General features: G+C 45.8%; 1 protein-coding gene across 1 annotated transcript in view; it reads left to right on the top strand.

Annotated features, from left to right (window-relative positions):
• The window catches only part of LOC148024295 (uncharacterized), a 216,396-nt gene that overhangs the window by 155,638 nt on the left and 37,888 nt on the right, over positions 1–22,870 (top strand). Inside the window, exons 6-10 of the mRNA XM_087693919.1 lie at positions 10,886–10,995; positions 11,912–12,021; positions 12,121–12,197; positions 12,286–12,360; positions 12,437–12,499. Of these exons, the coding sequence (XP_087550045.1) occupies positions 10,886–10,995; positions 11,912–12,021; positions 12,121–12,197; positions 12,286–12,360; positions 12,437–12,499 (435 nt within the window). The remainder of the gene's footprint in view (positions 1–10,885; positions 10,996–11,911; positions 12,022–12,120; positions 12,198–12,285; positions 12,361–12,436; positions 12,500–22,870) is intronic.

Below are 22,870 nucleotides of genomic sequence, written 5' to 3' on the forward strand. Positions count from 1 at the left end.
TATAGGTTTTATCCAAGAGCTTAGTATTTTGGATAACATCTTTACTTTTTAGGAGTTCATTACTTTGGCTTGATCTAGGGATCATGACCTTATTGTTCTCCTTAACTTTGAGAAGACACATGATCATATGGATTGGAGTTCTTGAGGGCATGATGCTGGGGTTGGGATTTCAAGAGTAGTGGGTCAGGGACAGAGCTGCTTTCTACTACTCCTCAGTAGTAAGCTAGCTTATCATTGGTGGGGCGAGAGGAGATAGATTCAATATTCAGAGATCGGTTATATAAGGCTGTCTACTAGCCCTCTCCTTTTTATTTGTAACAGACCATGAGTCTCTTCTTGAGAGACAGATCTACATGTATCAAAGTAGCAAGTGCCTAATTGACACAAGTTCTATGGATTTTAGATATGCGACACTAGGTAGAATGGTGGTCGCATGAGGGTTTTATGTGGATTTTTTCTGTGAGATACCATGTGGGGATTGATATATGTTGAGATGGCAAGCTCAACATGTGTGGACATTGATGATGGACTGCTTGGTTAGATGGGTCCATTGACTTATCACTTATTATATTTGGTTGTTGCACCTACCTACAAATGGTATAGTTATAGCGTTAGTCGATTAGTATAGCCAGTTATGCACTATTTGACTTAGTAGGCCACTTTCCTTTATGTTGTATCTTATCTATACTTTGTGTACATTGTATTATATGTTTTAAAAAAAAGAACCAACAAGAAAACGTTTTGGCCTCTATCTCTCTTCTCATGTTCTTGTGTGAGTTTCCTCTTGTGTGTATGGTGTGTGTCTGGCATAGCAGCTTAAGCAAGTCCCCTCACCAAGCGATTGGTGACATGGTATCAAAGCAGCACCACTGAGAGAGGCTGGTTTTAAAGGTTGAAATGAAGGAGAAGAAGGAAGGATTCGAGCAAGCAAGCAAGCAATGGGTAAAAAGCTCTCTCATTCTTCCACTCTTTCTCTTGGATAGTGCTTGTGGAGACACCGGAAGGAGGACAAAGCAAAAATCTCAAAAATTTGGCCATTTTAGGCCCCCCATTTTAGACTCGCAAGGTTGCAGACAATAATACAATGGAACAAAGGTCTAAGATAACTGCATTGTCCTGGCTGGTCACTTGTAGGGAAACTGCACTATCAAAGGAGCAAATGAGCGAAACATAGTCCTCTAGGTAGTAAGAAATCGAAGTAGATGCTATAGAAAGGACAGCCAACTGTAGAGGGAGCAAAACAACGCAATCCTCAAGGGCTGTCCGAGCAGAGAAGATGATTACCAGCAGTAACCATGCACTCTAGGAGGTGAAGGCCAGTAGGGCAGCCTGATATGACAGCAAACATTGCTGCAGCAGGGTCTGCATCAGCAAAAACAGATTTTTCCTGGGTGTAGACTGCCTGAAGGAGCCATGTGTGATGCCGGGGAGCAGCTGGACAGCAAAACACAAATCTGCCAGCTTGGAGAAGGGTCACCGACAACAAAATAGAGGTTGGCAGTATGGAGAAGAGGGTTGCCAGTCAGCTGTAGGCGGAATAGCAGGAGCTGGACAGCCAGATCTGCCCTGAAAATGTAGCCTGTAGGAGATGGAACAGGGTGCCAGCAGTAGACAGCACAATAGAATCCTCCACGAACTGCAAGGTCCTCTGTGTGAGGGTGTAGGCAGCAGTGAAGAGGCTGAGGAATGAAGTGGAGAATGATAGAAGAAGAGAGTGTGATCTGATGGATGTGTAATGAATAAAGTGTGTACCCTATTTGTAGGCCTAGGGTAGCACCCCAAAATATGTGCTCAGCCTTTTCGGGGCTGTAAGTGTGGAATCAAAAGGGAATTAAGGAAAATAAATGCACTTAATGACTGGGTTTCTCAACAGCACCAAAGAAGTGCAGGCAAGAATGAGTGAACCAATGTGTGGGACTTCCAGGTTGGATGCATGTATGAGAGTTGACGGGATTCACTACAAGCATCTCCTTGAAGAAACTTTTAAGTACTTTCTGAGTTGCATGCATACATATTTGTAATTTAACACCACAATCCACACACTCACACAACATAGTCGAGAAAATGTCATCATATGTGTATTTTGACGTCACTTTCTCTTGGTCCAAGCTCTCCATCATATGAATGTCGAACCCATAGAGGTCCTTTGTGGCTATGACTGAATTCCAGGAAGAAAGATGAAGGTATGGCTATTTGGCACAATAGTTACTCCAGCTTTGATGTATGGAACATCTTTTTGAGGATAGAATCTTCATAGCAGTGCATAAAGCAACATCGAAGGCCACAAACTATGCTCATTGGTTGGATGATGCACTTGTAACTTTTTTTTTTTTTTTTGCAAGTAAAATGTGGCTGATTATATTACTAAAAAAATTGATTACAACAGAATGCTCATGCTCAATAGACTAGTTGGAGCTGATGCAAAGTCACCAATACATCATGTATACAAGCCTCTCAAGGCGGTCTGGGGGGGATGGGGGCAAGAAGCCATGGGGGGGGGGGGGGGGGGGGTATATCGCCAACTGGGGCTGCTTGCCTGCATCACGAAGAACAGACCCTGGCCGCCCCAAGTACGCATGAAGTGACCATGGAGCTCCTGATGAGCCCTGGATTCGCCCTGCACCTGATCCCATCGGCCGCGGAGGGAGTGGATGATGGAGGTTCAGAGCTCTGCTAAGGTCACATGTGCTGAAAGTCTCTCTTCGTCGAAAGTCTCGTGACACCGTGCCTTCCATATATACCATCCATAAGACTCCCTATGATCTTCCATATCTCCGAGCGGTCTGCTGTGGGCTCCAGTACCTGGCAGATGGGTAGAGGCTTCAGACCGACCACCACGACCCTGTCTCGATCATGAATATCGTGTTTTGCATCCCGGCCTCATACAAGAGGTGACGGCCCTAGCTGATTGCCTGCTAGCAGAAAGCTCTCCATGAGATACACCCAAGGTTGGGTGCTATACGGTGAAGGATGCGGCATGCTCCTTTCCACACGAGTTGCGCCTCCTCACATGACCAAAGGTAGTGCTTTGGGGTTTCCAAAGGCTACTGTGTGTAACGCTTACAACCTCCCTCCTTCTGCATCTGACCAAGCCAACTTCCCACCGCCAAGCCTCCATGTGCCATCAGCCATAAAATGTACGACACCCTTCTCAGCCTCCAACTACCCCATAGGTGGCACCAGAAGGTTTGTCGGAAGGACTCTATGATGTTGTGCTCTGCCTAGTGCTTGCTACGTGATGGCGCCCGATCCATATCCTCCTGTATCAGTACATGTCGGCCAATCTTGGCAGTGTACTCTAGGAACCTGGGTGGCTTCTTGGCGACCGCAAAGGCCAGCCATAGCCATTCTCCTGGATCCCACTCCAACTCATCAAGTGGTCTGCCCTCCCAGATCCAGAGGTGCCACTTCTAGAGCTCCTTCTAGAAAACATAAGGGCGAGTCGCCATGTCTTTCCCTAAAGGCCCACTACCCGAATCCTCCTCCACGAAAGGGTAGCAATCTCCTCATCCTGTTGCTCTCTGTCAAGGGCCAAACGTCCCCTCTCCTAAACAGCGAAGAAAGTTCCCTGTGGGACACCATTCACTCTACTTACCACCTGAAGGGGAATGCTTGTTGGTGAAAACCTAGCTGCCCATACCTCTCCGAGCTCTATCGGCTCTCGTATTAGGGGAGCAAGCCACTTTGGAGGTATTGCTGCGTCTACCTCTCTTCTCCTCAACTCCACTCATCTTTGGCAGTCTGATACTCGCTGCAACATCTCCTCGTCCGCCATCCTGTGCACCTCCTGCCATGTCTTGATGGTACGAGCCGGGCCGGCCTCCCATCCAGCCCACTGGATGTCGGGGTTCTCACCTATCTGTGCCCCTTCCCGATCTTTGACCTGGGGATTCCAGATCACCAGCTGACGGTCTATTTCCTCCTGGCAGCCTGGGGGGCTCTGGATTGGGGCCTTATGGAGGCCCTGCCACATGTGGAGTAAGTTGCGAAGGAAAGGTGATCTGGGCTGACGTGAAGATTCATCTTAGGGACGGCCTCCACTCATCGCCAAGTCTCGGTCTACAATCTTGAGGGCCCTCCTGCAATAAGACCTTCCAGGTCTGTCCGCCTGGTGTGAGACCGCGGACAACTAGCTTGCCCAAGAGGGCCATACTCTGATAGTCTGGGTCTATGATCCCAAGCCCTCCCTCTGACCTATGTCGTATGATGGTCGCCCACGCCACCTTGGCCCTGGAATCCCTGGAACCATCAGACCCTGACCAAAGGAAGTTCCGCACTAGGCGGTGAAGCTGCACTACGCACGATGAGGAGAAGCACCAACACGAGGCGATGTACCAGGCCGTCACTAGGAGGACGTGGTTAACCACCAAGGCTCGTCCGGCTAGTGAGAGGCGAACCGTGCTTCAGTAGGTCAGTTTCCTCCGAATAGAATTAAGGATAGGAAGAACCTGCTGGGCAGGAGTGATGTCGAGTCCCACCTGGAACCCTAGGTATCGGACGGTCTGTCCACCCATCTAAATCCTCTGTCCACCCATCTAAATCCCAGGTGGATGTCCCACTCCGTGCTGGAGTCCGGGTCTGTGAGGAAACCAACCAACTTTCGCCAGTTGATTTTTGCTCCCGTTGCAAAGCAAAACACGTCAAGAGCCAGCCTCACTCTCTCCAGCATCAACTCATCGTCGTCTATGTAGAGGGCTGTATCATCTGCGTACTCTGAGTCTAACAATTCAGTCTCCTTTGTCATTGGAAGTCGGAGGCTGCATAATCCGCTCACACTTGACCTGAGGAAGTGAGACATCGCCTCTGTGAAGTGTAGGAACAGGTATGGGGCCAGGGGGCAGCCCTATCGAACCGATCTCTCCAGCCGAAACTCCTCCCCTCGCCTTCTGCCTATGAGAACCATGCTGGTGGCCGATCTGTACAAGCCGGAGACCCCATGAATCCAAGCCTGGGGGAATCTCAACCTCACGATGGCGCCCTCTAGGAAATCCCAGTCCATCCTATCATAAGCTTTCTCGAAATTCAAGAGTAGTATTGCTAGTCTCTGCCCACTATGCTGAGCCCACTCTGTCGCCTCAAAGAAGGTAAATACATTGTTTAGGATGCTTCTATCCTAGACAAAGCTTGTCTGTGTGTCATGGATGATATCTGGAACCACGGGGCGTAGTCGCCTACCAATCATGTTTGCCAGTACCTTATAGGCCATTGACAATAAGGTGATTAGTCTCCACTGGGAGAGCTCCAGGCGGTCTCCCCCTTTGGGAAGAAGACTGATAAGGCTTGCCGAGAGACTCCCTGGCATTTTGCTTGAAGTGAAAATCTCCTGGAAAGCCATCAGTAGGGGATCCTTCACCACTTCCTAGTAGGTAGTGAAGAAGGCCTTAGAGAGGCCATCCTCCCCCGGGCATTTCTGCCCATCCTGTGTATGGAAAGTCTCCTCTAAGTCCATCTCTGTGAAGGGGGCTAGGAGGGAGCGTCCCATCTCCTCTGTGACGAGGGAGGGATGTGATCCCATATCTTTTGTCTACATCTCTGTCCTCTAGCTAAAGTTGTCTCCTGTTGGAAGAGGCACGTGTAATAGTCGGTGGCAATCTCCATCACCTCATCTGGGCTAGAAGGGGTCCTCCCATACTGATCCCGAAAGCTGCGTATTTGCTCTCTTGCGGTGCAGGGCTGGTGCACCTGGAAGAACGCCCTGCACATTGTGTCCCCCTGCCGCGCCCAGAAGGCTGCTGAGGCGCAAAAAGAGAACTCCAAGCACCTGTTTTCTAGGCCAGCAATGGTTGCACACGTGCGCAACTCCTATGTGTGGAGGGTGGGATCCCCTAGGGCCTCATATAATAATCTCTGCATGGTTGCAAGGTCCCGCCGGAGTGCTCTCTCCTCCTCCCAACACTGGTGCCTGGCCTGTATGGCTACCTCTTGGCAGATTCTACTCGACTCGGCTAGGACCTTTGCAACCTCCTCTGCTATGCGGTCCCTCCTGTCCCACTCTCTGGTCCAAATCTACTCTATGTGTATCGTCACCTCCTCCCTCCTATAGATTGAGTCAGGGATCCAACAGGATCGTGTGTCTAGGGCGGATGCTAGGGGGTCAAGTGTCAGGAGAATCGTGCAACGATCGGACAACGTGGTGCCTACCAATTGCTCAATTTGGCCTCCACGAGAGCCTCCCCACTCTCCTACATAAAACCTGTCCAACTGCTTCAACACGACTCCACCTAGCCACCTGTATCCCCAAGAGAAGTCCAATGGCCTCTCCCTCCTGTGGAAGACAGGATCTTTCCAGGCATCATGTGCTCCGACTGCAAGCAAAAAGACCTCCCATGCCTCTTGCTCCTCCCTAGCCATGCCTTAGTAGTTTCTGCCTCTACCGCCCTGCTGGTCCTCCAAGGCTTCCAGGTTGTTGAAATCTCCTCCAACAATCTAGGAGTCCACCTTTGGGAGTCCATATGCGATCTCCACCCAGAACCTACTGCGTGCCCTAATCTCCGTAGGGGCATAGACATTGAGGACTCCAATACACGAGTCCCCAATATCCAATCTGATCCATAGAACCCTTCTTGCCACTATCGTCCCGTGGTCTCGTACACAAGCAGTGAGGCTTGGGCCAAGAGAGGTGCATACGTCTCCACTCCTGCCGTGGGCACTTGTGGCGTGCTCCCAGTAAGTGTGGGAGTTGCCTGGAAGTACCTTCCCAACCCGTTGGGCCTGGTGGGGGTGAGCTTGTGCTCTTGCAGAAACAAGGTGTCGATCTGTCCGGCAAGGGCAGGCTATAACTCCTGCCGAACAATCAATTTTCTGGAACCTATGACTGATGCAAGGTGTAAGCTCATGGGAAAACCTGTGACTGACCAAACAGGCATCTGTTTGGTATGGATGTTGCTGATGAGGAGGAGAAACTGTGAGGCATGCAAGTGCGCTTTGCCGCCGGTCTGGATGGTGAACTCCAGTCCCCCATGGTGGCCCTCGGCCGGACCATAGGGGTGATAGATGCTCCAGGTGGTACTATCAATACATCTATCAACCATGTTGAGAATTGTGCCTCTATACACTGGTAGAAATGGGCCGCTTGTGCCGGGGGCAACTCGATCACGTCCCTCGGAGCTCTCCACTGTGGAGGGGCTCGAAAGATAATACTCACGTGTGGGACCTTGGCACCAGTCCATCAGTTAATGTCCATCATGCAACCTGGCCACTGTTGTGCAAACAGTGCTAATCCTTCATCTCCCATCCACTGGGAGATGTGATCCGTCACCGGAATCTTCAACTCCTCAATTTGTGTAGTCGTCCAGTCCCCTGAGTAAGAGGACTGAAGAAAAAAGGCGTAGTTTGGTCCATTTGGTGGTGCTGAACCACGAAGATCCCCATCTCTAGAGGTAGTGGGAACTCTCCGTGCTCCGCAACTCGCAGGTAGGACCATGGTCCAGTGCGGAAGAACTCTTGTGGCAACAACTGTGCATGTCTCGGGAAGGTGTGGCGGGTGCCAAGGGCGGATGAGTTGGTGGCTGTGTGGGAGGGGGAAGACTGCTGGTGCGCGGAGAAGGTAGGTGTGTGTGGCTCATCACCTCTTGTGGGAGGATGGGGGTGGGTCTAGGGGGGGCTCACCTGACCTGGGTGCGGATCAGGGGGGGTGCTCGGTAGGGGGGGTAGTGGGGGGGAAGAGGATCGAGGGATGGTGGGATGGATGGAGATGCATGGCGGGTGTTGGGGGGGGGGGGGGGGGGGTGGTGGCCCTGGCAAGCAGGGCTGTGGGCCAAGGTTAGTGGGGGGGGGGGTGAGGGGACTGTGGGAACACAGGCGAGGCAGTCTGTGGTGCGGGTGGAGAATGTGGGGGGCTGCGGTCTTGTCGACTGGGACGGACAGGGGGGGCTGTGGAGTGCTCTGCCAAGGGGAGGTTGCTCGCCTGCCTGCACCCTACTGACGAGACTGAGTCTGAGGAGTTGGCTGCGCCTCCCCTTGCCGTCTCCCTCTGATGTCTCTCGACCCGTGTGAAGCCGTCAGCGTCCAAAATGCGTACAACCTGCTGCCTGATGCCTAAAGTCGTGGCAGCGCAACACTGCCTTGGTTGCCCAATCACAATGACGTGTTGCCTAAAGGAGTGCCCGCTTGCCTCAATCTCTAGGAATTGTGGGATATTCTTGACCTCTTTTATTGCCACCTGTACCTTTGGGACTCCTGTTGCTGTCACTGCATCCGTGAAAGACGCGAGAAGAACAATGCCGAAGAGCCATCCAAAATCTTCCACCAACTGGCGATACTCAATTGCCAGGCCGAGGAAAAGAAGGGTGACCGGGTGCCGAAGAAACCTGTTGTGGAGTTCAAATGCCTCCATAGTAAAGCCACTGTACCAAGGGACCATGTATATGACCCCCTTTGTGGACGCATATGGTGAATTGGCGAGTAACTCGCGAACTGCGTCTACCGAGTTGAGCCGGATCATGAAGATCCCTTGCCCCAATAGGACCGCCTCCACGATATGTGTTGTGCTGATGTGCAGCGTGGAGTGAAGCCAGTCCCGAAGCTGGGCCCTGGCTAGGAAATGTCCTTCTACCTGACCATAAATCGTTGTTTCCATTAGCTCCAGCTCCTTAGCTTAGACGGCTAAGAGCTACTTGTCAAAGAGGACTACGCGCAAGGTGTTTGACTAGCTCCTTAGGCGGGCAGGATCAAGCCGGGGGGGGGGGGTTCCAAGCGAGGGCAAGTAGGTGGTGTGATCAAGCAGGCGGGGGCGGAGGTGTCGAGCGGGGGCAGAGGTGTCGAGCAGGGGCGGGGCATCGAAACGGGGGCGGAGCGGCGCTGTGTAGGGTGAGGCGGACGGGGGGTGATGCATCGAAGTAGGGGCGGGGCGGCGCTGTGCAGGGTGGAGGTGGACGGGGGGAGAGGTATCGAAATAGGGGCGGGGCGTTGAAACGGGGGCGGGGGCAGCAATGTGCAAGGCGGAGGCGGATGGGGGAAGAGGCGTCGAAGTAGAAGCGGGATGTTGAAACGTGGGCGGGGCGGCACTGTGCAGGGCGGAGGTGGACGGGGGGAGAGACGTCGAACAGGGGCGGAGGCAGAGGGGGAGTAGCGGGACAGAGGCAAGGCGTTGGCGTGATAGCGGGGGGTTGGAGTGCGGCGAACGTGACGGGTAGCGAGCCGGCTTGTCTACAAAAATACTTGTAACTGTTTGTACCACATGAATAGGTTCTTGATAGGCATGAGTGGAAGCCACTTCCCTCTTGCAACAGCTTCCTGTAAAATGTTACACGGCGCAGCGAACAGAATCTGAGAAAGAGATAGAGAGTACACAACAGATAAGAGGAGAATCAGTAAATTCTTTAACTCCAAACAACTGATACAAAGATGGCTCTGTCCACCCGTGCGCTTCCACTGTGTGAAGCTTAGATGGCGATCTAGACAGAAGATAGGTGAAGAGCTTAATGCTAGCTGGAACAACAACTCTGACTGGGTGAAAGATGAGTGTAAGATGGTTGCAAAGGGGTTTAGCTTTTATAGCCCGCGAAGGTCGTTAGGTCGGCTTGCTGACCGACCTACCATATGAGCCTCTACTAGTCGGCCAGGGAATATTCCAGGGAATATTCCCTTTACCATCGGGCCGGGGGCGCTGCCCCCGGACCCCCACCAGGGGGGCCGCTGGCCCCCCTGGAACCCCCTAGCCAGGGGCCGCTTCCGCGGCCCCCGAACCCCACAATAGGGGCCCCTTTTAACTCCCTTACACCGCAACTCGATGCAATGCGCCTCGAGTTGCTACCAGCTTAACCACTCCGTCTAACCCAAAGATTAGACCCACAATGGTCACCTTTTTGCCATCCGGTCACATAGACCTCATCTGATATACAAGTCAGGACTCCACCAATGTCCGGGCTCACACTTGGCTTCTCCTCATAATGGGGGCCTTACAACTTTGAGCACCATGGATCATTGGTAGCACCTTATGAGGGTGGGGCATTGATCATATCTAACACTTCCAGTATAGTCACCCAGTTTCTTTGACATTGACCCTGAATGGTAGCAGCTCATGCACAGTGTAGAAGGCAATAGACACACATTCTTTTTTGAGCTCTACTTCTAGCACTAGACACATCAAGCCTTATTGCTGTTCTGAAGGACAATAGTGGTAGACTGGCTAAAGTGAGCATTAATAGAGCCACAAAATTTTTTAGGGTTCCTAGCTCCAAGTGGCATCCATATGAGTATACAAGTATCCAAACCATTATGTCCTATTTGGTACAAGACATTCTTGAGAAGATTTGACTTTGATGGATGGTAACATAGATATGATGGGATTGATCTACTTTAATGGCATATTCTAATATATCCCTTTTTTCTTCATCTACTACATGGTATCCAATGGATAAATTACCTTCATGATTTATTCTCCTGATCATTTTGGTCTTTAGCAGGCCGTAAAATGGGATGCATGTGGTCCTTCAGCAGAGGGATCAACCAGTTGTTCAAGACCCAGACGCAAGGAGGGTTAAGATGTAGCTGAGTTGATTAGCCACTGTGTGACAACATAATGGCAGCAATCCAGATAATCAAGCAATTTGTGCAGTTCCTTCAAGGAAGGACTTACATCTCACAATGAAGTTGATCACTTAATACTGAAGTGGTCTAGAGTGCATGATGATGCCTATACTGAAATGATGTCCTCTTTTTTAATGATCTACAATGATTATGTTAAGCATTTCCTAAATAGTACTTGAGAGGTGTACAAAAGCAGCAAAATTTCTGGTTATCTGCAAGAAACACAGGGTGTAAGGTCACAAGTTTTTTAATTGCAACCAGAAAAACTGAAGAATATCATAATGCACTTCTATTACACACCATAAACACATTCTTGGTTTTCTAATCATGGTTGTGTTGTTTTTCCTGAATGAAGATTTCAACAGGAGCACGGTAGCAAATGGAGAAAACTGTCGGACATATTAAAAAGAGGTCGATTTAGTATCAAGGTGCAATCAAGGCAGTTGAAGATTCAAAATGCAAAAGGTTCCAATCCCTTTTTCTTATAGATGTCAAATGTATCTCAACTTCATGCAAACTGAGATGGTTTGCATGCATGTATGCATCACATTGACTGCATTGTGACAAGGGTTTTCAAACATACATTTTTTCATATAACAAGGATTTCTTACATCAGGGGGCCCCAAAGGAAGTAATGGATAACCTTCTTTCTAGCTTGCATTTTTACTGGTCCTATTGGCCATATGGGTGTTACAGCCCATGCACTTACCGCCCCCTCTCCCCCCCTTTCCTTTTGGTTTCACCTCTTGGCCCTTCTCCTCTTCTTCTTCTTGCTCTCTGCTCTTGTAATCTTCCCAAACTTTTTCATTCCTTGTTTGCTTGCCATCTGCAACCCTTTCAACACCTCCCTTTCCTTCTCCCCTCCCCTTCTCTTTCCTTAGACCTTTCTCTGCTCTTTTTCTTTCATCTGCCTCCCACAAATAGAGGTGTTCTTTAACCTCAATTGATGTCATGAGTGTCTTTGTTCATGACAGCATCTATGTTCTGTCTTATCACTGGTTATGTCATTGTGGTTTCAGAATGCCACTCTGGTGCTGAAAAGGATTGGCATTCATACATTGGACAAAGTTGTTTGGGTTTCATAGAGTGTGAATGTTGTGACTTTGTAATCTGTGTGAACATGATGGGAGGATTTTAAGGCAGCCCATTTTAAATATTTTGATTAAATATGTGTTTACATTGTTGAAGTTCAATATGTGCCTTAATGGTTTGGCAAGCGTGTGTATCATTATGGAGCTTATGTTTTATCTGTTCCAAACTCATCCATTTATAGTCTTGCTTGTAGCATGACTGTGTACAACTTGGTAGATTGGAGTTTCAGAAGTCGCTGGTTGGAACTCAATCTTCTTTCCTCCTCACTGTTATTCCGAATTTGTTGCAGGACCTTGGACTGATGATGAAATAAAAAAACTGTTTGAACTGGTGCACAACTGTCTATGGCAAAAGGCATTGGAAGGAACTGTTTCAAAGCAAAATGATCACCGCCAGCATGTGTGTCTCCAAAATGGAATATTGAGTGTCTTGTTCTAGTTAGAACAAAATACATAGGGAACTTGTCCCAACTAATTTTTTTTGCTGTGCATTTCTTAGCTTCGTGACAATATCAATTGGGACCTGATTTCTGAGAAGCTCGGTACTCGATGTTTTAGTAGTTGCCAGAAAAAGTGGTAAGATTAGTCAAGTGACTTTAGATATTTCATCTTATGCCTAAACACTGATTGATATGATTACTCAAATCATTGTCGTCCTTTGAAGGTATGGGTTTCTATCCTCATCTTTGGCTGCCTCTGGGCAGTGGTTAGATGGAGATGACATTTTACTGCTGAAAAGGTAGAAGTGTTTTATTGGCTTGCAAGATCAAACCAATTTGAGAATGTGTTAGTAGCTTTTAAACCTAATTATGTAGGCTGTTGGAGTGTGGAGCTTGTTCAGAAGACGAGGTAGAGTGGAATCTTTTGCTCGAGCACAGGTTAGTCAACCTTTTTACACATGAGAGTTCTAGTGAAACTACAGACAAATGTGTTCTAGCTATATAGCCTTGTGTAGGAATTGTATATAAATTAAATGTGTTCTAGCTATATAGCCATGTGTAGGAATCGTATGTAAATTATCTTTTGGACATGATTATTTTGAAATCGTAAGATCTGGGAGGGAACAACAACTACTAATGAACACCAGTTTCAAAATGGATAGAAATGGGAAATGTTTGCCAAATTGGTGGGAAATTCTTGCTACTGTTTCTTGTTAGGTCTATTCCTATCCCATTCCCCTTGTAGGGAACCGACAATTAGGGAATGGCTAAGCCAACCATAGAAAATTTGACATTTTGGTACCTGGTTTTCAAATGAAAGACAAATTGTTTTTGCCGTCTTCCAACCTGTATCCACACTTTTCACTCTTCTTTCCTCGTTTGCTGCAGTTTACTCTCTCACCCACCTGCACATACGCACACTCTTGCTCTTCCTCAATTGCAGTGTCTATTTTTTCTTAACTAATGTAATATGTTCTTCAAAGTGATAATTTTGAACTGTTGTTTTACATTTTTTGGTTTTTATTTTAGACAAAAATTTATTAATGTTTTAGCACCCTGTTGTTAGAATGGGGCCTCCCTATTCCCATGTCTTCCTGGTCCCCGTTCTTGGTAGCTCTCATGGCGGCTTTAGTATCTGTCACCTTGGAAGGGTATCCATCCTACCACAGTGCAGGATCCGACGTGAATGATGAGGATAGTGTGTGACATCTTTACTTGGTAGAGTAGGTATTGGCCTTGGATGCTAAGTGCAGATAGAATGCACCCCAAGTGATTCCCCCTAGGCTTGGTTCTACACACTATTGAATCCTATTGGTCTTCAAGCAATTCATCTAACGGAGACATTGGAGCTCTGACAGTCAATGCATTTCATTTTCCAACTTGTCAGTTTAGTTTAACTGTGTTGACACTGTTGACATTGAGGAGGACCGGGTGCATTCCTTTTTAATGCCAGTTCTCAGTTGTGTTAGCACTGGTGGCAGCATTTTGATCAGGGCGGCAGCATTTCAGTGCAACTCAGCTGCACTTAGTGCTTGTGTGTACAGCTGATCAGTCCATTTTCAGCATTTGCAGCTATGTATAGCTTCCTCCCTGTGGCCTGCCTTTAGTCAGTCAGGCGTTACAGCATTCCATCTCCTCAGCTGGCTGATTTTCCTCTGTCTGCTGACCCAGGGCCCTCACTGACACGTATCAACTGCATGCAGGGACTGATCAGTCCATCGTTATATTAAGCACTCTTTCAGATCAGCTTAGTCTGTCCCTCAAGTTTTCTGTGTTCTTGAAAGAGCATGCTCTCAGTGTAGAGGCTAGGAGAGATTTCTTAGCCCAATGCCGAACATTGAAAGGTTTAGGGGTGGTGCATTTGAGTGACGACCTAGCACCAACCCAGTAAGCCCTCATGAGGGAGTGTATGAATTCAGGCAGCCAAGGATGGCAAATTGGCCTTTTATAGAGGAGGGAGAGTTGTGATTATTGAGATACCCACCAAATGATGATGTGAGGCCTATGGAACCAGCCTCATATTAGCAGTTTGGAAGTGTAAAGGAGCCTTGTGACTGGATGTGGGAGCATTTGAGGAGACATTCAGAGGGAGAGATAGTATTCTACTTGAAGACACATCAGGGGCTGCATACGACACTCCCACAAGTGGTACACTTAGATGTTGCTTTTAGAGCAACTGCTAGGTTACAGATTGTGCACTTAGATGTATGTGGCCCTACGCAAACAAAGTCATTGGGTGGCTATTACTATTTTGTCACTCTCATTGATGACTTTACTCTTTTTTGTTTGGTCTACTCTTTGGTGAAAAATTCAAGTGTATGATGCATTTTTGGCTTTTGTAGCACTTGTCGAAAATCAATCTGGTTGCAGGGTAAAGACTATCCATTTGGACTAAGGGGGGGAATACATGTCCTCTATGCTGAATTCTTGTTTGAAGTATAAGGATATTGTTCATCAGTCACGCATGGAGATGGTTAGATGTATGCTAAAAGCAAGGAGCTAGGTGTACACAGTTTTTGGATGGAAGCAACTATGTATTTTTGCCATGTCGTGAATAGGTGCCTCACCAAGGCATTAAAGAATGTCACACCTTTTCAGGCTTGGAACAACCAAAAACCTTCTATTGGGCATTTTTGTACTTTTGGATGTCTTACATATGCACACATTCCCGAGGTACTTAGGAAGAAGTTGGATAACAAGGTTGTTAAATGCATTTTTGTGGGGTACATCAATAAGAGCAAAGGATAGATTATATGATCCTGTCTCTAAAACGGTATTTGTCAGTAGGGATGTGGTTTTCAATGAAAAATCAGAATTATCCCTTGCTGGTTTTGACACATATCAGGTTGCCAATGATGTATTTGAAGGGCTGCTGCCCATTTCTTTTGGTGATACATCTTGAGCTTCAACAAGTGAAATTAATCTTCAACCAGCTGCTCCTTTGGGTAATGCAGAAAATCAGCCCATGGCTGATCTGAATATTCAGCAAAATGCTGAATTTGAAATTCAGCAAGAGCTTCTGCACAGTCAGGAGGCTAGATAGATGCCTAGATGGTATTTGCAAACTATGAAAGATAGTCATTTGGATACTCCTATTGCTGGTCATACTAGAAGAGAAGCCTATATACACGATGGTGCGCATACCATGGAGTTTGTTATGGCAGCAGATACATTTGATGATGAGGAGTCTAAATGTTTTGAGGAAGCACAACATGGTGTACATTGGATGGCAATAGTGCAAGCGGAGTTTAATTCCATCATAAAGAATCAAGCATGGGATTTGGTGCCTTTGTCCATTGGGAAGAAAGCCATTGGTACAAAATGGGTTTATAAGCTGAAAAGGAATGCAGATGGATTAATTGACAAATATAAGGCCAGGCTTGTAGCCAAGGGCTACAAATAGAAGAAAGGCACTGACTATGAGCAGACATTTGCTCCTACATCCGGCATGACTACCATTAGGTCTATGGTTGCTTTGGCTGCCCATTATGGATGGACTGTGTGTCATCTTGATATAAAGACTACATTTTTACATGGGGAACTTCAAGAAGAAGTGTATGTACAACAGCCCATTGGTTTTGCAACTGAGGGATCCAAACACTTGGTCTATAAGCTGAAAAAGGCTTTATATGGTTTCAAACAAGCTCCTCAAGCTTAGTATCCAAAGATTGATGTCTTTTTACTCAGCCAAGGATTAATAAACAGCTCATCAGAGTCTACCCTTTACGTATGTAAAAAGGGGGATCCTTGCTGATCATATGTCTATATGCTGATGATCTTTTGCTTACAGGGACACATGCTGATCAGATTTCAGCATTCAAACAAAATTTGCAGCAAACTTTGGACATGTCAGATTTGGGGACTTTGCACTATTACTTGGGCATTTAGTTCATTCATGATGCTAGAGGCATTGGATTGTCATAGTTGAGATACATTGGTAAACTTCTTGAGATGTTTGGCTTACAAGATTGCAAGCCAATTTGTACCCAATGGAACCTGGATTGAAGATGTCATTGCTTGATGAGAGTGACTTGTTTGGCATCCATACATATGCTCTACCCGTTGGATGCCTTATTTACTTGTGCAACACAAGGCCAGACATACAGTTTGCAATTTCAGCCCTAAGCAGATATATGCATCAGCCACGCATGTCACATTGGCAAGTTGTCAAGCATGTTTTCCGTTACTTTGCAAGCGGGGACTCTTGGATTGCTTTATGCCAAGGGGAGACCACTACACTACATGCTTACATTGACTTTGATTTGGTTGGTGATTATGATTCTCATCACTCCACTAGTGGCAATTGTTTCTTTCTTGGCTCATCTTGCATCTGTTGGCTTAGCAAGAAACAATCCATTGTTGCCACATCATCGTGTGAAGCTGGATACAAGGCAGCTTTCACTACCACAATTGAATGCATATGGCTTAGACACTTGTTAGTTGATTTGGATATATCTATCACAGAGCCTACTCTTTTGTTCACTAATAGTTGGAGTGCCATTGTAGTGGCACAGAACCTAGTCTTTCTGAAACCAGCCTTCCTTCTCGGATAGGGTGGTTTAACCTCATTAAGCACTTAATTACAACAATTAGCAAATGAACATAAACTGAAATGCTCACTTTACCTTCATAAACTTGGACAATGGACACCCTGTTGGCCCCAAAACTGGCGCCTCTTTCAGTATTTCTTTAATTTCAATTGCTGATGGATAAATTACAAGCCGAGTTTTCACAATCTCCTTGGCTGATTCAAAAGCCCCTTGCTGTTTCAATAATCAGCAAAGCATTCGGGCAAATTGCCCCTTGATTTTCACCCAGGACTTGCTCTAATGGAACCCCAACTGGTCAAATGCTGCCCCAAATTCACAATAGATGGGCTGGCATCTGAAATCCTTACAATTCCACGAATTTCCGGTGCTGATTTCAATGTACAATGCCTTTGACTAATGGCACGGGTCCCAAGGTGGCTACTAAACCCTAATTACTACTGTAATTTAGGATTTACAACAGTAAACTCTCTATTGTCCACCAAATTTGGCTGTACTTTGCTACCCATGGCTAAGAATTGCTGAGAATACTTGAGCATAGACTGGAGGAGATGAGAGAATGTTGTAGAAAGAGAGAAAATCAGCTGAAATGTATCTTCTGATTTGTAGCTCTGATGACAAATCTGATGGCACCAATAGCTTCAAAAGGGGAGCAAAACACCAGCTCAGCTGACAAGCCCTCCTTTCCTGTCTCCGCCTCTCTTGAGGCGGAAGAGAAAACCTGCTGCCCCTTGTCCTGTCGCGGCGCGCGATCAGTCGTCGTCGCCTCTCAGATCCAAATCCGATCACCTCCTCTCCCTCCACCAAGCTCCGAATGGCTGCCATTCAGGTTCCACCACCCTCCAACAGCCTTCTCTCTAGTTGCATGGGAAAGTTTTGCCAAGTGGCAGCCTTCCTAATGCATTTTCAGCCATTAAATTAATTTTTCAGAATTAATTAATTTTGAAAATTAATTTCAGCCCTTTTGACCTTGCCCAAAATTAAACATGCCCATCTTGAATGAAATTGGCTAGGCCATTTGCAACTTAGAGTGGTTTCCAACCTCTGTGGACCCTTAGACTAGCATTAATTAGTCCCTAGTGTCACCACTGACACTCAATAGCCAAATAATTGTCCTAGGGTCCAACCTGGCAGCAACAGACCACCAAAACCTAGTTGGCATAACTTAACACAACTTTTGCCTTTAATACCCATTGCACCCTCGAGGTCCTTGGTCTGCTCCCATGAAATAACTGCCATGTGTATCACATGTACTAAACAACCTTGCACATTTGATTAGTAACTTAATCAAATGTTACTAGCAAGATTAATGCATCTGAAAATTTCACGTCCCCGTGACAGTTTCATGCACGCATAAAGCACATTGAGATCCATTATCACTTCATTAGAGAGAGGCTACATGTAAGTAATATAAGCTTTGTCTACTGTCCTACCACCAGTAATGTGGCAGACATCTTCACCAAAGCTCTTACTTGTGACAAATTTGAAGCATTTTGCAATGCTTTGAATTTGATCTCGTTTGGTGGATGACCCTTGTATCTTGATCACTCTGTTGGGGTTGACTCATGCCTATGCTCACAAAGGAGTGTCAGTGATCTACAGTAGGACATTGGGACACTTTTTACTCTCTGTACGAGAGGTTTTTTCCCTGAAATTTATTTATTTTATTTTATGTGCCTATATGACACAGTTTTAGGCACTTATTGTGTTTCACATTCTTCAGGTGTGAACACCCTCTTACAACCCTAAGGTTTAAGGGTTGTACTTTGTACTTGCACCTTACACGTCAGATTATTGTGTTGGGTGTCATGTTCTCACATAGTTACAATGTCAAGTATACTCTCAACTGAGCTTCAATCTCTCCTTTCTCTCACATTGAAGAATATACATGAGATTTGTAATTTATTAGGACTTTGCGCATATTATAGATGGTGAATTTCGCCATTTTGCTAGAGTAACTTATCCATTACATGCTTTGCAAAAGAAGGGTGTATCTTTTAGGTAGAGACATGTGGAAATTTCAGCATTTGACAAATGAAATGAAAATATGACTTTGAATCTAGTACTTGTGTTGCCAAATGTAACGAAGTCATTCATTGTGGACTGTAATGCACGTAGTAACAACACATGGGTTGTTTTGATGGGAGATGGGCGTGTGGTTGCCTATAAGAGTCATGTTTTCCCAGGTGCGGAGAAGAATTTACAGGTTTATGAGAAAGAATTGCTTGTTGTAATTCATGCACCATCTACATGGTAACACTATCTTTTTGAGGAAGATTTCATGGTATAGAGACTGATCATTAGACACTATTCTATTTTCTTATGTAGACTACACCATTTGAGAAGCATATGAGATGGTCAAATTTTCTCTCAATGTTTCACTTTCAAATTGTGCATATAGATGGTAAGAAAAATGTGGTGGTTGATGCATTCATTGTTTAGAAAGCTTCACATTAGAGCAATTATTATGCCTTATTACATTTAGTTGAATGTCATGAAAGAGTAGTATGTTGTTGATTCACATGTTGGCAATGTCTGTGATTAGCTTTGTAAAGGCCAAAGGTATGAGCATTTTTTTCTTTGAGATGGCTTTCTTATGATGCATAGGTTGTTATGGTCACAATGCATTTGAGATCTAAAGTGATGATTGAAAGTCATGCTCCTCCATACGCAAGGCATAGAGGCATTGATTCTATAGCCAAGGCAATGGAGTATTTCTTTTATTGGCAAGATTTGAGACATGTTGTAGATATCATAGCATGCTAGAGTTGATAGTTAATGATCAAGATCCTCAGATGACTAGTTTCTTTTGGAAGGGACTGTTTGAGAATATAAGTATCATGCTGAAATCTTCTTCATTCTTCCATCTACAAACTGATGGGCAATTAGAGGACACAAAATCCATAGTGTTGGATCTTTGAGGTGCTATGTATCAAAGCATAAGTCATAGTGGGAAAAGTTATTGTTGTTGTTTGAGTTTGCTTCCAATAATATGATGCATAGTTCCACTAGTAATGCTCCCTTTGAGATTTTGGAGGGTGGAAAGAAAGCTCCATCAATCTTACACACAAACAATAAGATCTTTGAGGTTGATAAGTATGTTGCGAGCATGGATGTGGCTTATCAAAAGGTAAGCAAGCACTTCAAAGGTCTCAAGAGAAGAAAAAGAGAGTAGCTCATAGATGTAGATGTACATTAAAGTAGAGGGTGATTGGATATTGTTGCTCTTTTAAAAGGCAAGGTTAAAAAAGATAAAAGACAATAAAGTGTCAACATAATATGACATTTTTATAATTGTTTGCAGTAGCACGAGTTGTATGCCAAGTTTGCACCAAGTAGTACACTCTCTTCTTATTAGTTGTGGTTTCACCACACAGGTGCAAAGAGAAAGCTAAGGTGAGTCTAAGGGTTTGACTTGAGTAGAACTAGAGAAAGAATGTGGCAAGCCTGGAATACACCTGTTGCTAGTAGATGTGAGCACTAAGTGTTGGAATTGGCTAGGACCATAAGAAATAGTGAGACAGGGTGAGAGAGAGAAGGGAGCAACATGCACACACACACATAGATATGGGATGAGTGCGAGGCTTGCTATTATGGGAGATTTCTTCTATGATTTCAACTGGCCTCAATATTAGAGAGGTGGTTGCTCCATGCATGGATATTGTTCCCTCCACCCCTGTTCTACCATCTTCATGAACCCCTTCGTTCTTGTGGATTGTTACTGGATAGCTTTCTAGAGAGTTTTTGTTCATGCATTGTATTCTTTTATTAGCCTTTTGGCTTTATGACAACTATCGTCAATCTATATGGTTGGCCTGAAGGCCTAATGTATTCTTGAAAACGCTATGATTGTGCTAGGTTGGCCAAAAGGGAGAGAGAGAGAGAGAGAGAGAGAGAGGAAATGACACGAGATGATATAAAGGTCTACAAAAGGCCAAAATGACCTAGGAGACCATGAGTTACAATCATCTCCATGACCATACAAGTGTCTAAAGAGAACAGTAAATGAAGAATGTAATGAATAGTACAAAAAAGCTATACAAAAAATCTATAAGCTAACACACAATAAAGAGCTCTAGTTCAAGGCATGATCTCCTGTATCTACCTATGGAAGTGTTGCTGACGTCTGTGCTTGGGTCGAGGACATCTACATTGGCTCAACTGGACAGATTGATCAATCAGTATCCCTCGTGTATGCATGGATGGCTGGGATTGTGACTGTGTTGAGGTCTCCTCCATCTCCCTACTGAAGAAATCTGTGAGCTACCTTTGAGTAGGGCCTTGATGTCATGTAGTTATTGTACTCCTAAGAACGGTGTCTCGAAGTCGTCGTATCTCAAGGAGAAAGAGGCATGGCACCATTGATCAAGGAAATTCATGACTCTAGCTAGGGGGCCAAAGATGCCTCTAAACTAGCAATGGAATCGACCTCAAAGCTCATAGTATACTAGGCAATGGCATATATAGTGCTCTATCTCTGCTCAAGCTAATATAGCTATCATATGGCAATGGCATATATAGTGCTCCTCTATCTCTGCTCAAGCTAACATAGCTGTCATATGTGCTCCTCTACTACTATGTATCTGTATTTTCCAGTCTTAATCTCTAATTGGTGTGAGGACGTACACAGCTAACCAATAGCACGTGTGATCCCATGTGAGAGGTGGGTATCCTTGTATCTCAATCAAACAATAAATCCATCATTTGTGGAGCGTAGAAGATGCTCCTCGCAGAAAGCCATCTTTGTGCCTAGCATCTGCACTGGGGCTATCCATGTCATCGTGATGTCTAATTGAGTGAGGTCCATCTTGGTAATCTTGCCAATCTCTGAGCAGCTTAAAGTAAGAGACGGTGCATCAAGGGAATATTGGAAGGGGGGTAGCCTGTCCACGCTAAAGCCATGTAGCTCAAACAAGTCTGACATCTGTGCATACCAACAGGAAGTGTCACCCTCTTTGGCAAGTTGTTGAGAGGACTCAAGAGCAAGCTGTGCATAACTGTGTTTGGGTGGCAGATCCTATATGCTTTATACATATGTGACCATCAAGTGAGAGCCTCTACTACAATCGGTGTGGCCGCTAGCTCAACTCTGATGATCTCATGTGGAACCAAGGCCTTACATTTCATCAACCTAGAGATCATGGATACAAGTGGCCACTCCATTGACCTCGATCCAACATAAGTGCAACCTAATTAGTGATTGTGATCAAGACTAGGCTCCCATACCTGCACTCCATAGAGTAGTGTGGACATGACCAGTGTATCAAAGAGTAAAATCTTAGTACGAGGCTCTTGAAATTGAACCTATGAGCACATCTTCTCCAACCCACCTAGTGTTGTGTATCCTCAAGTCAATCTAGTGTCTGTTGCCTCTCTCATAGAGAGAGTGGAGCTTGTAAATAATACTCCCAGGTATGTGTAGGAATCTACACACTCTAGTTCCTCTTGTCCATATGTGAGTTTAGGTGCTGATCTTCTAACCGACTATGGTGTTGTATTAAACACCATCACATTGCTTTTACCAAGGTTCGTTGAGAGCCCACTATCCAATGTATAAGAGTACAATGCATCCAAATGTCTTTGTAGCCCTTGTGGAGAATCAGCTATCAATACATTTTCATATGCATATAGTAAGAGAGGCATCCAAGTGCCAACTAGTGGAGCTCCTCTATCTTCTCCTTGTGATATGTAATCAACAATCCCATCAATGTATAAGCTAAATAGTGTCAAGGAGAGGGGGCATCCTTGCTTCACCCCAATGGTGGAGTGAATGGGTGTTGAAAGGCCCTTAGGCATTTGCACTTTGCCAACAATCCTCTCATACAATGCAAGATTTCCCCAACTTAGCTCCTTAGGCAACCCCATAGCATGTAGTCTATGTATCAATCTATCTCTCCATATTGTCTCTTCAATAGATCCGTCAGGCATGAGCTCTACCCTTCTCAATGATCGCTCTGAGTGTGAGGATGTGGTCCAATGTAGGAAATCCTCTCCTAAAGTCAGCTTGTCCCTATGCTCTTAGACCCCACATCTCTCCCAACTACTCAGCTTATGCTCAATTCTCCCTATCCCTCCCCCTTGTCCCCCCAATCCTGTAATCAGCTAGTGTGGGAGATACCTTGTGGAGACAAGTACAACACATGGATTAGCCATCCTTAATGGCCTAGCTAGATACCCTTTATTAGGAGCCTTCACATGTTACCCCCATCAGCATGGTGCTAGCACACTGGATTATGTGCTTGCCCCATCGATGTTCATACCC

This window comes from Lygodium microphyllum, chromosome 15 (genome assembly GCF_053477565.2).
Source record: "Lygodium microphyllum isolate KBCC chromosome 15, Lygodium_microphyllum_v1.1.10, whole genome shotgun sequence".
In the NCBI taxonomy this organism is placed as follows: domain Eukaryota; kingdom Viridiplantae; phylum Streptophyta; class Polypodiopsida; order Schizaeales; family Lygodiaceae; genus Lygodium; species Lygodium microphyllum.